At 47.5% G+C, this 15,798-nt stretch overlaps 2 protein-coding genes and 1 non-coding gene across 6 annotated transcripts in view; all 3 read right to left on the reverse strand.

The window, feature by feature from the left end:
* CHUK (component of inhibitor of nuclear factor kappa B kinase complex) overlaps positions 1-309 on the reverse strand; it is a 32,987-nt gene extending 32,678 nt beyond the window's left edge. For all 3 annotated transcript variants that reach the window (XR_007507363.1, XM_049811304.1, XM_049811305.1), the window contains exon 1: positions 36-309. Coding sequence is in view for 2 of the 3 variants with exons in the window: in XM_049811304.1 (XP_049667261.1) it covers positions 36-215 (180 nt within the window). In the remaining variant the exon portion in view is untranslated. The remainder of the gene's footprint in view (positions 1-35) is intronic.
* CWF19L1 (CWF19 like cell cycle control factor 1) lies at positions 225-15,798 on the reverse strand. Of its 2 annotated transcripts, XM_049811306.1 has the most exons (14): positions 15,686-15,798; positions 15,456-15,540; positions 14,888-14,966; positions 12,530-12,631; positions 11,517-11,731; positions 9,681-9,799; positions 8,882-8,966; positions 7,883-8,023; positions 5,468-5,579; positions 3,719-3,798; positions 2,585-2,794; positions 1,634-1,753; positions 577-674; positions 227-465 (listed from the first exon to the last, which is right to left on the reverse strand). In XM_049811306.1, exons 1-14 carry the CDS (start codon positions 15,706-15,708, stop codon positions 321-323), a joined length of 1,614 nt encoding a protein of 537 aa, XP_049667263.1. In that variant the 5' UTR covers positions 15,709-15,798; the 3' UTR covers positions 227-320. The 2 variants fall into 2 exon arrangements, with proteins under 2 accessions (XP_049667264.1, XP_049667263.1); XM_049811307.1 differs by lacking the exon at positions 15,456-15,540 and having other exon boundaries at positions 225-465; positions 15,686-15,757.
* On the reverse strand, positions 1,924-2,067 carry LOC126043264 (small nucleolar RNA SNORA12). The gene has a single exon (XR_007507384.1). It is a non-coding gene; the product is annotated as a small nucleolar RNA SNORA12 (small nucleolar RNA).

Genomic DNA, 15,798 nt, shown 5'->3' on the forward strand with positions numbered 1-15,798 from the left:
CCGCCGCCGCCCGTCCCCGCTCCGCGCCGCCCCACCTGGTGCTGGTAGAGGCAGACGTTGCCGAAGCCGCCGGTGCCCAGGCGGTCGCGCATCTCCCAGGGCCCGCACCCTCCCGCCGGCTGCCCCCGCAGCGCCGCCCCGCCGGGGGCCCGCTCCGCGCCACCACCACCGCCGCCGCCGCCGCCGCCGGGCCCGGGGGGGGCGCCCCGCTCCATCGCGCCGCAGCCACTCGGCGCCACCGGCACTCCGCCTTTATTGCCGCGTCACCGCGCCCGCCCGCAACAGCCGCGACTCCGCCGCCGCCGCCGTCAGCGCCGCCGTCAGGCCCGGAGGGCGAAGTCGAAGGGCTGGAAGTCGCGGCGGAAGGCGCGGGCCAGCGCCGCCTCCTCCGCCCGCTCCGCCGCGCACCGCCGCCAGTCGGCCCGCTGCGGCAGCGCCAGCAGCGCCTCGCTCGCCAGCACCTCCCTGCGAAAGCACAACGCGGCGTCACCGCCGGCGTCACCGCCGACGTCACCGCGCCCCGCGGGGCCGGGGAAGGCGGCGGGTGGGGGACGGGGGGACGGGGGAGGCACCCACCTGCCGAAGTGCAGCGGGAAGCGACCGCGGATGCGGTGGAAGAGCTTCTCCCCCGTGTCCAGCTCCACGTAGAAGTAGGGCGTCCCCGGCTGCGCCACCTGCGGGGGGAGAGGAGGAGCGAGGAGGGAGGGGGGGGGGGGGGTGTCCCCGCTGCGGAGCCCCCCGCCCCACCAGCAAAGAGCACGGTTTCTTGGAAAAGAGCAGATGTTTCCTAACCGGAGGGAGAGGACACTCGGCAAACCGAACCCACCGCCCCAGGGACGCCAAACTGCCCCGGCGGCCCGACGTGAAACCCTCACTGCCAAGGGAGGGGGAAGCCACGGGTCGCCTTCCGCTGGGGTCCTCAGCGGGATGACGCGCACAGGGCGCTACAGTCATTTGTTTCGTGGTTTGATTCTGCACTTACCACTGCAGAGCGGGTAAATGAGAGAATCGGGCAGTTCCGATCATTCTTAACCTGACCGAGGTCATCCCATGCCAATACACCGCGTTTTGAGAGGGGGGGGAAAAAAAAAAAAAGCACGCGAAGAGACTGCGTTCACACTTCTCGGCTGAGAAATCAGCCCCTAAGCTTGCCAACGTGGGTTATCAATAGCTGTAATGGCTTTGAAAGAGACAAACGTGCACACATGCTATTTCTGCCTCCTGCCGCAGATCAGGTCTCCCTGTGGCCACTGAGCTCAAAGAAAAAAAACACCCTGTGTTACTACTGACTCATTTCTCCGATACAACAGGAAGATTTCTTTCAAATTCTTACCCAAGGCAACCTAAAACTACCTGATAGGCAGCAGCGCTGAAAGAGGGTTGATGTTTGGTATCAGAAGGAATGACTTCAGCAAGCCCTACACATGGCTGGAATAATCTTAAAATAAGGAATACAGCTGTTGTTCATGAGAACTTCACCCAAAGCAGAACACACCTGGCACATCTCCAAATCAAGTCTACAATGGTCTGCCTCCCACGGCTTAAACCTACCACACAAAGTGACCTCAGAGGGAAACAGCAGCTTAGACAGGACAGAGGGAAAGTAAGAAAGAGGTGAAATCTTGTCTCATACTTGCGTGATATCTGAGTGCTCTGGGATTTCTAATAATTCAATCTGTTGTTCCTGTGCCTGTGCAATAAAGGACTCTTTAATGTCTTCGGAAGTACAGTGGTCCAATGGGACAGGAATCACCTGGAGAGGGAGGACAACATTTCCGTAAAAAGAAAAGACAAAACAAACCACTTGTAGAAAGCAATCAATCCATCACTGGAGCTGGTATGCTCCTCAGTACCGCTCAGCATCATCAAACGAGACAGGTGAGCACCTATCTGTACAGGCTTAAACTTATGAGATTTTTTTTTTTCTGTAGGAGCTGAACAAAAAGCTGAAAACCAAAAAAGCTTGAAAGAGTTCTCAGCTCAGCCTTCTCCTTTCTGATCTCTGTGGTAGTTTAAGGCCGCTCTGATACAATTACAGATCTGCCGAATACAGAAACTACCACATTAAACCCCTACAGGATTGACACACAAGGACAAAAAAAAGGAAAAAAAAAAAAGGAGAAAAAAAAAAACAAAAGAAAAAAAAAGAAAATCAAAGGGCTGGTACTGGTAGACAAAGACCAGAGTTCTGCATATATCTTTAGATTTTCATCCTACTTTAGTTACAAATGCGAGCGCCACAGTTCGTGTGCCAGTGCGAGCCAATCAGAGTCAGAGCAAGGTCTTGCAACCTATCCGAAAACCCTGTAGGTTTTTTAATCAGTTCCATGCACGGAGAAGTTTTCCTCACCCACTCAACACAACCAACGCTGTGCTGCTGTAACAGGAAGAATTAAAGGACTGTGGTAGAACCAGCACACTGTTTTTAATTTTGCTCTGTCTCTGTTTGTGGGTAGGATGACTTCTCTCCATACTCTGGGAAGGTACAGAATAAAGAGGGAAATTTGAAGGTGAGCTTTCTCTTTCAATTCATTTGCAGATAAGTGTAAGTTTATATTCTCCCACGGTGACACTAAAACCATACCTGTAACTGCAGATGCTGACTCCTATAGTTTCTTTCAAATAGGACATATCTCTTTCCCTTGCTTCTGAAAAATTCCTTTAGGGCAGACTTGTACTTGGTCACTTCTTCCACCACCTCTGAAGACAAGTCAACCACTGACTGATAGTGCCCAATAGGCAAAATCAAGACGTGATCAGGTAATAAGCCACCTTTGGCCAGGGCAAGATAGCACTAGAGTGAAACAATACACACCAGTTACTCACTACAAGCAACACTTATTTACCATGCTGTGGAAATGACTGCATTCTGAGTATCCCCCAGCCTAGCGATTCTGCCTCAGGAACAGGAAAGTCTTCTCCTCTATGTCATTTATTAGGGATTGTTTATTAGCTATTTATTAATTATTAGAGGAATGAGAGAGGGACTGCTAAAGGACAAAAAAAAAAAAAAAAAAAAGTCTTTTGAATGTCAGAGAATGCCTTGTCTGCAAGAAAGCAGCTGAGTGAACTTCACCACTGTGGCTAAAATTTCTTACTATGACAAGAAAATCCACCTGAAAATTTTCAACAGCTTATTTTAAAATAAGTCAGTGGACCAATCTGTCCCTGTAGCAGTTTGAAGTGGGTTATGCTATATAGGAGCAATAACTTTAAGCAAAGTGAATACACCAATGCTTGAATTAATCTCCAAGACGTACTTTGAAGTGTCAACTTTAAAGCTATCTGATCTTCTGTTTAATCTATATATAACAAAACTGGAACCAATCATCCGAGGGAGATATGGCATAACTCCAGATGGTGCATCCTGCTGCCAAAGCAGGACGCAGTTTTTCACGCTGGAAAAGTTCTGCCAGATGGTAACATAAGCAAACCATGAGGGCTGGCACAGCAAAAAGTGTTCTGGCACTGTAGTCCAGCTCTGCTGCCAGAGCAAAATTGGGCCATGCTTCATTTTTTTTAATATCTACATACCTACGTCTTTTGTAGGGGAGAGGCAAAGAAACTGAAAAAAAAAAAAAACCAACCCCAAGAGTCAGCTTCAAATAAAGTTTGTTTGTTTTTCTTATGATTTAAAATTGGAGATTGATATTTTATATTGCTGTGTCTTAGCACGATTCTGCCATCACATAGCAAAGAACGTGCTATGGGTACTTACATGCGTGCCAATACTAACAACCAAGTGCTTCTCAACTTCTGGGCTGGCGAGGCAGAACCAGCAGGGCCCTGTGGGCTGTGCTTTATTGGGAGAGCAAAGAGAAACAAGTGTTAGCACAGGGCTTATTTGTGAGAACAAGGAACAGAAAAAGATCTTGAAGAGGTCTTATTTTCCAGCCACCCTTCCTAGTTGATAAAGTGCTGAAGATGTCAGAAGGACAAAGCTCCTGGAAGCAGGTCTGGTCAGACAACCGGTGCCTCTGGGCAATTCCAGCAAGAGAGGTCGTGGCAGTCAGACCCTTGCTGACTGCCATTGTCATTGAGTGCTCTAATTTAATGGAAGAGCACTAATCCCAGGAATTTAGTGGTTACAGCTCACTAATAAGAAAGCACCAGCAAATTTAAACAGACAAATCAAAATGAGGTAAAATTACTGCATAGGTACAGACAAGGACAGATGCTGTCAAGCACGCTTGTCAGTTCTGGCCTATTCATCACACTCAAAACCACCTGGATTCACACCCAAACTGCAATACCTGTGCTGACCTTTAATATAAGTTGATGGCATTGATAACCTAGGCCTCTCCTTAGGGTCAAATACTATGTTCACATCCTCTGCAGGTTGCATACAAGGATAGACAATCAACTTTGCAAATGCAATAAACATGACAAAGTTCTCCCGAACTGCAGGAAACCAAACGTCCAGTTCTGGGGTTCATTTCTGAGCAAAACAGCGTAACAAGGCTCTCTTCTCATGACATCAAACTCCAGAAGACTTTGGAAGTTATATGAATATGCACAATGGCACACTATGTCCTACAGAAGTGATGGGGGAAAACAAGAAAACCCATACACATTCTTTCGTCAAAACTGACTGCCATTACAGCCAGTTGTGCCTCTGCAGGCATGTATAGAGCAATGACACTGCTCGTTTTAGCATACACTAATTTAGCCCATAGAACTGTTATGTGCAAGGAATATGCAAAGAGTATGGAAATCTAGTAAATAAAAAACTGAACAACTTAGTCTCACGTAACAAAGGCAACCAGACTTATCTACCAGAGGCATTTCTGAAGAATGTCTTCTTACCCACTGGCAGCGGGACTAGCTTTCACAGAAACAAAAGGAGAGGCTGACACCCACATTTGCATTTTAAGCCCAGACTTCTTTATAACTGACACCAATATTTCTAAAGATACATGCTTGCAGTAATGCTGTCACTGAGAAGGCGAAATGAAATCTTTAAAGATCACAATTTCTACAAGTCAGACAAACTCTAATGATATTTACAGCCCAGAAATAGGTAACAGAAAGGCTTCCTGCCTTCCCAGTTCATTAATACTTCATGAACTCACAGCACAGAACAACTGAAGTGGTGTTTCAAGAACTCATCAGCACTGTGATCCAGTCTCTTGCACTCCCTCTGAATGGAAACACGCTGCTTTGTGAAACTGCCTGTTCTCATGTTCAGAGGCCAGTCTGGTTCAGAGGGTAAATGGCATCAGACCAGCCACAACCACCACAGATCCAACTAGCTTTTAAACTATGCTTTTGACTTTTCTTTCACCTATTGTCAGGTTTGTAGGAAACAAGGGACCTTTCGTTACTCTGTATTCCCACAGCATCTAGTATAGTGACAGAGTACATTGGCAAGCTGACCTGTACAGCTCAACAGCTTGAGAAAAACGAAGCGTGAGATGGTCCAATGCCTCAAAGCTAGAGCTCAGGAAAAAAGCATCTGCGTACTTACGGGGTTTTTTGGCTTGCTTAGGTTGGGAGTTCCCTCTCTCTTTCTCATCTGAGGGACGTTTCTTTCCCTGATGCTTGTTCAAATCAAAGAAAAACTGACAAGCTGGTTCTTCCTGTTTAGAAAATGAAAACCAAAGCCCATTATAACTGCATCACAGAGAGTCACAGTATGTACAAGAATTTGCTTTTTCCTGAAGAGGTGTGTAACTACCTTCGAAAAGCATCAACAGCAAAAGCATCAATATCCTGGAACAGAATGAATTGAGCTCTCCCAGTAATGCAGCAGACTTTGCCTGCCTGGATCCGCAGCCTCAGCCAAGTTGTAGGAGAACTGCCCCAAATTGCTACATTGTGCTATTTAGCCTTATGTTGAACATTCAGAATTGCTTGATTTTATGGATTGTTCAAATCTCTTTTTCACTTGACAGCCAGTGACAAAAGAATGTCTTTATTTCTTAGAGATGTTAGCCTCTCGACAGACTCACACAGAGGCTGAAACCACTTGACTAAGTGGTAACGTAAATCAAATTGCCACTAGAAGGCATTAATGCTGCAGAGGAAAGCACTGGGGAAGGGGACAGCAAAGAACAGGGCTGCTTGCACAAGCTTAGCTTAGTTCCCACACGGGAGCACAACTGCAGTTCAAAATCCAATCCATGCTGGAAGAACTGTTATGCACAACAGAAGCATTTTTCCCAGTAAACTTGGCAAGCTTTTTCCTGCCTGTCTTCAATTGGATATTGAAGCTCAAATGCACAAGAACTTTTGCTTCCATCAAGTTATTGACTGTTTGGTCTCTGAAAAAGCCTTGTTGCCAGGGGTTGAACACAACAGCAAATCTCATCTGGGGGCAGGGAAGTTGTCATAGCTAAAGGGATCAGGAGGTGTCTGTCACCCTCGTGCCCACCCACGCTGCCATCTGGAAGGAGCCAGCCCTTCGCTCTGTGTGCATGCTCCAGGGAGAAAGACTGGAGAGCAGCCCTTGCACTTCCTACCTGACACACTGGTTCAGCAAAGCCTACCTCAGCTCTAACCTCAGGCTCAGTATTCCCCTGCAACAGGCAATGATTTCACAGTTTGGTTACTCTACACACCTTGAGATACACAGGCACTGCTGTTCAAATGTCTACATAAGCAGAGTATCCCACAGCACTTAGAAGGCAAAACGTGCTCTGCACAGGAAGACAATCTGAGCCTTTACACAGATGAACACAAGCCACTTGTCTGATGAGTGACTTAGAAAGTTGGGGATTTCAAAGCTTCTGACACCAACAACTCAGAGTTCAGGCCCCACGAAGGAACCCTTCTGCCCTCAGGTGGCAAGTAATCAATATTTAAAGGAGCACAAAGGTGGTAACTTAAGACACTGAAGAAAAAACAGTACCCAACACCTCTTTCACCAGCATCAAGGGACACAGTGGACATGCAACATCAAATAAAGTAGCACCTGAGTAGCCAGCAGCCTAAGGGAGAAAACTGGGGGCCAACTGCAAAGGACTAATTTGTAGTTTACAAGCTTAGAAAGAATAAGACTGTGTATGCTGAGGTGCCCACAGGGAGCAGTTCTGACAAGCAAGCAGATCTAACTCCAGCATCACCGTGCAGGCCTGCAGGAAGAATCATAGAATGGTTTGGGTTGGAAGGGACCTTTAAAGGTCATCTAGACAGACCCACCCCCCCCACCCCCCAATGAGCAGGGACGTCTGCAACTAGACCAGGTTGCTCAGAACCCCGTCCAACCTGGCCATGAATGTTTCCAGGGATGGGGCATCTTACGACCTCTCTTGGCAACCCGTTCCGGTGTTTCACCACCCTCATCATAAAAAATGTCTTCCTTGTATCTAGTCTGAATCTACCCTCTTCTAGTTTAAAACCATTACCCCTTGTCCTATCAAAAAGTCTGTCCCCATCTTTCTTGTAAGCCCCCTTTAAGTGTTGAAAGGCCACAATAAGGTGTCCCCAGAGCCTTCTCTTCTCCAGGCTGAACAACCCCAACTCTCTCTGCCTTTCCTCACAGGGGGGATGTTCCAATCCTCTGATCATTTTTGTGGCCCTCCTCTGGACTCCCTCCAACAGGTCCATGTCTTTCTTGCACTAGCGTCCCCAGAGCTGGATGCAGTACTGCAGGTGGGGTCTCACCAGAGCGGAAAAGAGGGGGAGAATCACCTCCCTTGATCTCCTGGTTATGCTTCTTTTGATGCAGCCCAGGATACAGTTGGTTTAAGAAGGGGCAAACTGTTAACTCCCATGCATTGCATCTATACAATTTGGTTGATGCAAATAGTTTACACAGAACCCTGAAGTGTTTTGGACATAAATATTCCAAGGTTAAAGCCAAACACTGTTCTAAGCTCCCTGAAGAGAGAGAGTGAAGAGTGAAACCAGAGTGCACACATGAAGGAGAAGGCAGCAATACCTCTGCATACAGGGGTGCTTTGGTCTTCTGTGCCTCCTTCCGCAATTTTCGGTACGGATTTTCCGTGACATCCTGTGGCTGTTTCACTAGCTCTGCAGGGTCCATCAAGCTCATTGGCACAATACTGAAGGCATAGAGATACTAGAACAAAAACACATGGCTCAAACGCAAGAAGCTCTTGCCATGACTGCAACTCTGAAGAGGTCAGCTGTGAACTAAGCCACCCTGAAATGGTAACACACAACTTGGCACTGCAAGAACTCAGCAAATCAGTGTTTAAGCTAAAGCAGGACATGAGAAACACACTCCCTGTGCCAGTCTCCCACCCAGTGCAACCAAGAGTTTATGAAGTGCTTCCAAGTGGCTCCCTTCTTTCATTTTATGGAAAGATCTTTTTGAAAAGCAGCAGTATATCTTACTTGAAAAAGAAACGACCTTGATCCTTGCCTGTTTCCAGGCCTTCTTTCTGTCCAGAACTCCTGGACCTTTTTTTGTTACCAGGCCTGATTCCAATGCCTTCTTAACCACTAGCAACCTGTCCTTCTACATCAATATTCAGTAACTTTCTTAAGGGGAGAATTGAAACAGGTTAAAAAAACCCAGCCCCTTCCCATCCCAGAAGTTACTGTCAGTGATTTGTAAGGGGTTCTTTGGAATTTCACCTCCTTCTTGAAGCAGGCCATGCGAACAGAAAATACATAAAGCAGCTGGGGAAGAGGAAGGAATGTCAACTTTCTAACCACTTTCCTCTGCAGCTGTTTTCACAGCTACATGCCATTTGACCAGATAGAGAAGAACAACGGTGCCTCAGAACACATCTTGCAGCCCTTACCCTTCTGACATAACGGGCAAATGGTATGTATTACTCAAGTGAGACAGATCCCTCCACTTCAGTCAAGCTTTTAAGTGATTGACACTGTCCTCTAGCTAGCCAAAGCTGGGCTTGCTGCCCTATTACTTCTACTTGAGAAAAGAAGAAAGATTCAAGAGCATCAGTACCTTTTTCTTGCTTGTATTGCCAACATCAGCAAGTGCAATAAACCTGCTCACATGCTGTGGGGTCTCCTGTAGCACTCTGTGATTTCTGTAAGGAAGCAGAACATGACTGTACTAGCTTATACAATATAGAAAAAGACAGTGGGAAAACCACATGTCCTCCATGAAGCTATTCAGACAGCACATCAGCCACATACAGTCTTTGGCCCAGAACAAGGAGGCTTGAGGACAGATGGACTCATGAGATCTAACAGCAAACAGCTGCACAGACCAAAGTGACATTTCACTGCAGTCCAAATACAGAGAGGGGAGAAAAATTCACTGGTCTGAAAACAGCCAAACCTTTGAAGTGTTTCCTGTGGAAAGGATAATAGTCTTACCCAACATTAACACGACAGCCTTAGTTTTATTTTAGGTTGTTCTGACACCTACCTTACGTCCCTAATCACATTTTATATACGAAGTTATGACTGAAGACACCAGTCTCTTCACCACACAAGGGCTTTTCCATGATATGTTTTCAGAGGTACACCCCTGAATTAGGCTGAACACTGTTTAAATGTGACTAAGGGCAACTAACTTGGCATCAGAGTCACAGCAACGTACTCAGACAAGTACTGTCAGCAACAGCACAGTTTTTGAGGCAGCAGGAATTATGGTAATAAGACGCATCTGAGAAACAATCTTGACCCTGCATTGGGGCTGGATGACTTAATAAAATTATTTTAAAGTTGTCCTCCTGCATTCTTTAAAAATTAACTCTTATTAGGAAATACATGCGATTTCACACAGTCTAACAAACCTGTAAGGAAGTCTTTCATAATAGGCCTTCTCCAGGGCAGCAAAGTGGTACCTTGGTTTGAGACTTGCAGCTAGATCAGATACTAACTTGGAGCCACATTTCTTGGTATCTATTTCTCCCTACAAAATACAAACCAAGTTTTATTTAACAAAACCTGTCCGATTGCAGTGAAAAGAAACAATTTTATACAGAACTGCATGCTGGAAACACAGAGACTGACTATAGTGGTCATCATTCCTTGGAAGTGGAAAAAAATAGTCAAAAGGGCTTGATCTCTTATCACCAACCACAGCCTACTCATTTAGTCCATTCTGTGTACTCAGGGTTTGCATCCACTCATTTCATCAATCCAAGTTTGTCATATTTTCCTTCTCTTGGTCATGGGGAGCCAGGGCAGCACAGAGCGAGTTTGGCAAACACCAACAGATGTCAAAATCATTAAGACATATTTGACCACATTTCCAGAGTGTCCAACCTTTAGCGCACAAGTCAAGCAAACAGGAAAGCTCTGAGGTTTCCTTAGGAAGCTGAATTTTATCCCGCTCCCATTCCTAAGAAGTCAGAGCAAAAGAGAACGCAACCCAAGAGCAGACTTCAAACCACTTGCTTGGGTGAAGGCTCTTGTGATATCTTTTCCACATTAGCCTTAGACTGAGAAGTGAAGTAGGGAAGGAAAAGGGCAGGAGAAGAGAGAAGTTCAGAAACAGCTTATGCCTGTTACCTTGTTATCTTTGGTAAAAGCACAGGGAATGAGACTGTGACCTGGCAGGCATCTGTCACAGCCCTTCATTGCGGCAGTGTGACAGGCACTAACCCACCCTCAAGAAAGCGGTTTTCCTCTCTGTGCTCCCGCCTGCTGCCCTTGCAGGAAGCATGGCAGAGGGGAGCCCAGCAGTGTCTGCTTCCAGCCCCACTGAAAACAGTCAGAGCTACAAAGCACGTCAAGAGAAGGAAACCCACAGACTTCTCTAGGGAGTCAGTTCTCGTCCATGCAATTTAGCTCCTCACACTGCTTTTGCCGAAAGAGAAACTTCAGGTCACAAAGAGCAAGAGACCCAATTATTCATTCCTCAAACCTCCTGCTTTATTTGGGTGACAGGATTTCAGGGATGCAGTGCGCAAGGGAATCTCCAAGACTTATTACAGAAATCCTCAGTTGATAAACTACACACTGCAACAAGATGCATATTTGAATATAACCACTATTAGTATACTCCTCTGTTAATCCAAGTGAGTACTTTCTCAGAAAATTCATGCCAAGGGAAGCCAAGTGTCAAATGATACACTGAACTACTACAGAGAATCCCCATGGGAATTTCGAGACAAAAATTTTCTTTTTAAGCCAGAACATCCCTACAACTTGTTTCTCTCCAAATCCCTAGGCTAGTGGAGTTCGTGGTTGGTTTGGGGTTTGGTTTTGGTTTTCTTTTTTGGGGGGGGTGGGGGTGGGGTGGAAATGAGGGAGGGTCTTTATGCTTTCAGACTGGGGATCATATCTCTTTTTGGATGTTGGATGATACTGAGAGGAAGCAAAAAGCATAGTTTTGCCACAGTACATGGCCTTGCATATTCAGAGCAACGTTTGTGATCAGATGAAAGCTAATCGACTCTGATTTTTCAGGCAGAGACAGATAAATCACCCTGAAATTTCACAAATTCCCCTTCCCATTGGTCCTTCTTCTCTGAAGAACCAGAACATCTGCTGTCCTTTTTTACTCTCAGCTTTCTCAAGCACTCAGACATGGCCCAGTAGCCCAAACTGCCACAGCAACCAGAGAGGCAATCCTTTGTTAAATTCAACTGGAAAACCATTCCACCAGAAAACAGAACACTTACCGCACTGTTGGCAAAAGTCCCCACATCTCTGGGCCAGGGGGACGTCAGCAATATATCCACACCTTTGAAGTTTGGGGTTGATAACAAAGATGTTTTCAATTCTGCCACATCCTTTGCGCTAAAACTGTAGGCAGGAGCTGGCTCATCCTGGGACTCGGTACCACTCAGGTATGCGATCTGCAGTCCAGAAGTACCACTGTAAAGACCTCGACGGCCTGCATTAATACACAGGCACGCGCTTGAGATGTAGACTTTGCAAGTAATCTCTTAGTCAGATCGTAGACAGAGGACCAAATTCAGCAGTCCTGCCTTACTTCTACTGAAACTATCCTTACAGGCAGCTCACTTTCTGTGTCCATAAACTGCGGCAAAGACACGTTGTAGTACAATGGCTCAAATCCAACCCTGCCTGCAGGGAAGCAGCTGTTCAGACAACCCCTAGCCTTCTCTCCTCACTGCTATCTTGCTTCCCCAAAATCAATCCATATCAAAAGCTCAGTTCAAAGGCTGAGTAAAAAAAGCCAGTTGCGGGTGCCTTTACTTGTTATGTTTTTTGTCAGGTGGCAATCTAGAAAGAAATTAGTTTTTCCTTTTAGCATTGCTACAGCTTCATTATCTTTAAAGATGACACTTCTCACCTCTGCTACTCCAGTACAGCCTCAGAGCATAGCTAAATCATACTTCAAGTAGGAAACCTTCCCCATACAAAGATGGGCATGCTATGGGAGTAAGATACTCACAAGGAACAGGCTCTTTCAACCACTCTTGCTTTTGGTTAGCAAATTCAGTGTTAGAACGCCACAAAAAAAGCAGGGTTCTCTTTCACATTTTATGTAGCAGACTGTCAGCCTTTCAACATTGAGTTCAACTCCAGTCTGAACCCCAGAACAAGAAATGACACCTTAAAATTTCCAGAGAAAGGAAGGGCTTTGAAGTGGGAAGAGCAGAAAACTTTCAAGAAAGCACGACAGGCCAAATGCACATCCCTTATCACAAACCACCCAAAGCCTTACCTAAATAAGTGATGTTCTCAGCTAATTCACAGCCACTGACTTCTGGAAAATAGCTCACAGTCTCTGGGTCATTAGCGCCAAGCAGGTAGGTTGGAATTGGAGCTGAGGAAGAAAACCACATGTACTCAGTCTGCTTTAATTCAAGTACGTTAGCACAAGTTCCATCCACATTTCCTAGGAATCACAGCAGGTCCCATCCTTTCCTACAGACCCCAACACCACTCCTTTGCTGTGTGCCGAGGAGCAATAAGCACAGAACAAGAAACCTTCCTTCAAAATAAGTCCCCAAGCCTGCTGTTTCCACAGATGCATAGAGCACCAGGAGAGAATAACCTCCGTTTTAACTACAACTTGCTCCACTGCCTACATAAGCAGATCAGCTCCAAAATGATCCACAGCCCTAAAAACATGGGTCTTCCCTAAGGCAATGTTAAGTAAATGCCAGCATAGAGGGACACCTGGTGATTCAGTTTAAGCGGATCTAAATTTGTATGGCTATTGAAAAAGTGCAAACCATTGATGTTTTAGGGGAAAAGCTCAAGTTTGTCAGCTCTTTGATTCACTTGGTAAAAGAACTTGCTGCATGACTTCACCTAGAACTGGTGGATATAATACAAAAAAAGCAACGGGAAGTACTGCTTTTTATTTCTTTTAGCTAGGTGATCAGTAAAAATTTATTTCTCCAAACAGCACAAGTCAAATATTTTCACGCAATTAAAAGTTAGACGAAGCAATGACCGATGTCAAAGACACCTCCTGTAGATTTCCTGGCAGACCAGTACACCAGTAAGCTGGTCAACAGTTCACCTAGTCAGCAGGTCCAAAGCTTTTCACAGAATAAAAACCAGCAATAGTTTCCTGTTTAAGAAGGGAGAGCAGCAGCAATACAGCAGCTCTGCTACAGCCGTTGTCAGACTGTTGCTTGAAGCTCCAGCTCCCACAGTCAGAAGATAGAGGAGATTGCTTTCAATTGCAGAGTTGGAAAACTTTATGAATGGCTTAAAACCAAAATGAAGTGACATGAATCTGGTTTGTATCTATGTGCATATAAGCAAGGTTATAAGCTAGAGATTTTTTTCAACAGTTCAAAGGGTAAAGACAATTCAAGTGAGGATGAGCAAAAATGCATCGGTCCAGGGAAGACTTTGCTGTTAACACCCACTCTTCTCCCTGCGTGCACAGGAGAGCTTCCTCAGGGAGCAAAGTTTAAACCAGTAACAATTCTTCTTCTATTCTCATAGTAATAGGAACACAAGGCAGCATGCCTCACCACGGTAAGTCCTCAGCTACAAGCAGCAAATGGGGCAGTCTTTGTCCAGACAGCTCACATAAATGCACAAACAAGCTGGGGATAACTGGGAAGCGATGCAGCAGTAGAGAGGAACCAGAAAGCAAGAATCCCAGCTCCTTCTGGCTTGCCTCATGCCAGGGCCGAGAGCCAGAGTAGCACTGAAGAGGAAAGAGGAACACTACAAATGCTTGTGAAGCAGCATCTCCCTTACAAGAGGGGTGTGGAAAGAAGCAGAGAAGTCCACATAGGACTTTTCATGTCCACGGCTGGGAAAATGTCTTCAGCACAAGGGCTGCAGGGACCAAGGAGAAACGGGCAAACCCTGCTCCTTTGGAAAGCTTTATGATCTCCGTGGCTGAAAAACAGAGATGTTCAGCCCCCCAGCACCTCTGCTTTCCCCTTTCTGCTCAGGACTGAATGCAGGGAGGGGAAAAATAGCACTGCTACACACTGCGGAGACATCTGTGGTAGAAGCGTGAAGGTGGGTGTGAACAGAAATTTCTGCAAGGGAAGCATCAGGAGTGGTAGAAGAAGGGCTATACACTGGCAGGCATGCTGGGATCCCACAGCCTGCTGACTGAAGCACTGTAAACATGTACCTACAGCTTCTCAGGCTACATGGGTTGCAAAAACAAAGGCTGCCCCACATGGCAGGCTGAAACTGGAGGGAGGTGATATTAAGAACAGAAGTGGAGCCATAAGACATCTAGGCAAGCAGAGAGAAGACCCTGACACCAATTAGCAGCATCCTGTGTCTCTCCTATGACTGTAAACAGTGCTGGCCCAGTGACCCAGGCATGGGCCTTGACACCCAAATCACAGGCAGGCCACTTAGGACACATGCGTCTTCATGCTCCCAAGTCCAAAAGCGTGACAGAAATGAGATTTGTTTTAAAACAAACCCATCTTTCTGTCCTGCGTGGAGTTTTCCTGCTTGAGTTTAACTGCTTTAACATCACAGCATGTAACCGCAACTTCTGAATTCCAAAGCACGCTGCGATGGGACAGCGGAGTGGGTCGTGAAATAGCATAATAACCAGCATCCAGAGCGACAACACCTTCCTTACCTTTCTTGGCCCCTGTGCGATACTCTGCCCATTCTGTCTCTGAAGTAGAGCCAAAAAAATTCCCGACGCACAAAAGCATCTAAAAACATCAGATAAAGCAAGAGTTGCCATTTGACCACAGACACGACACGCGCAACTTTTTCACCCAGGTGTTGCTGTATTGTCCCAACGCCGTGACGCGCACCGCTTCAACAGCGCTTTGTTCGGCAGGGTACAGAGGTTCCCCCGTGTCTGGGATCGAGGGCAGAACGGCAAAACGAACGGGTTCGACGTGACAAAGCGGCAGCTGCTCTCCCACGCTCCCGGATGGCGGCTCCTCCCCACACCGTGGTCCTGGACTGAGGCTGAGGGGGTGCAAAGCCCCCGCCACCGGCCCCTTCCTCCAGCCGGCGGAAAAAGGCGGGGGGGAGCGCGACTCCGGACAGCAGCACCCACCCGAGCATCCCCCCCGCACATCAACCCCACGCGAAACCCACCCGTGAGCTTCTCCCGTGCCACCCCCGGCCAGGCTGCCGACCCGAGCCAGCCCCGCGTCCCGCTCACCCCCCCCGGCTCCCCGGGGCCTTACGTCGAAGCGGCCGCTCTTGCCCTGGATGGCCCGGACCCGCCCGAAGAGCGCCTCCAGCCGCCCCTCCACGTCGCCACACGCCAGCCTGCGGGACACGGCCTGTCAGCAGCCGCCGCCGCCGCCGCCGCCGCCGCCGCCACCACCCCACCCCACCCCACCCCACCCCACGGCCCGGCCCGGCCCCACCGCCCGCCTCCCCGGCCCGCCCCGGCCCGTCCCACCGCACTCACACACGCAGCGGCGCACCCGCCATCGCGGAGCTGCCGGACGCGGAAAAAGGCGCCGCCGCTTCCCGAACCCGACGCCGCTTCCGGGTGCGTCTCCCTCAGCGCTCCGACGCCGC

Source organism: Accipiter gentilis, chromosome 9 (genome assembly GCF_929443795.1).
Source record: "Accipiter gentilis chromosome 9, bAccGen1.1, whole genome shotgun sequence".
Taxonomy (NCBI): domain Eukaryota; kingdom Metazoa; phylum Chordata; class Aves; order Accipitriformes; family Accipitridae; genus Astur; species Astur gentilis.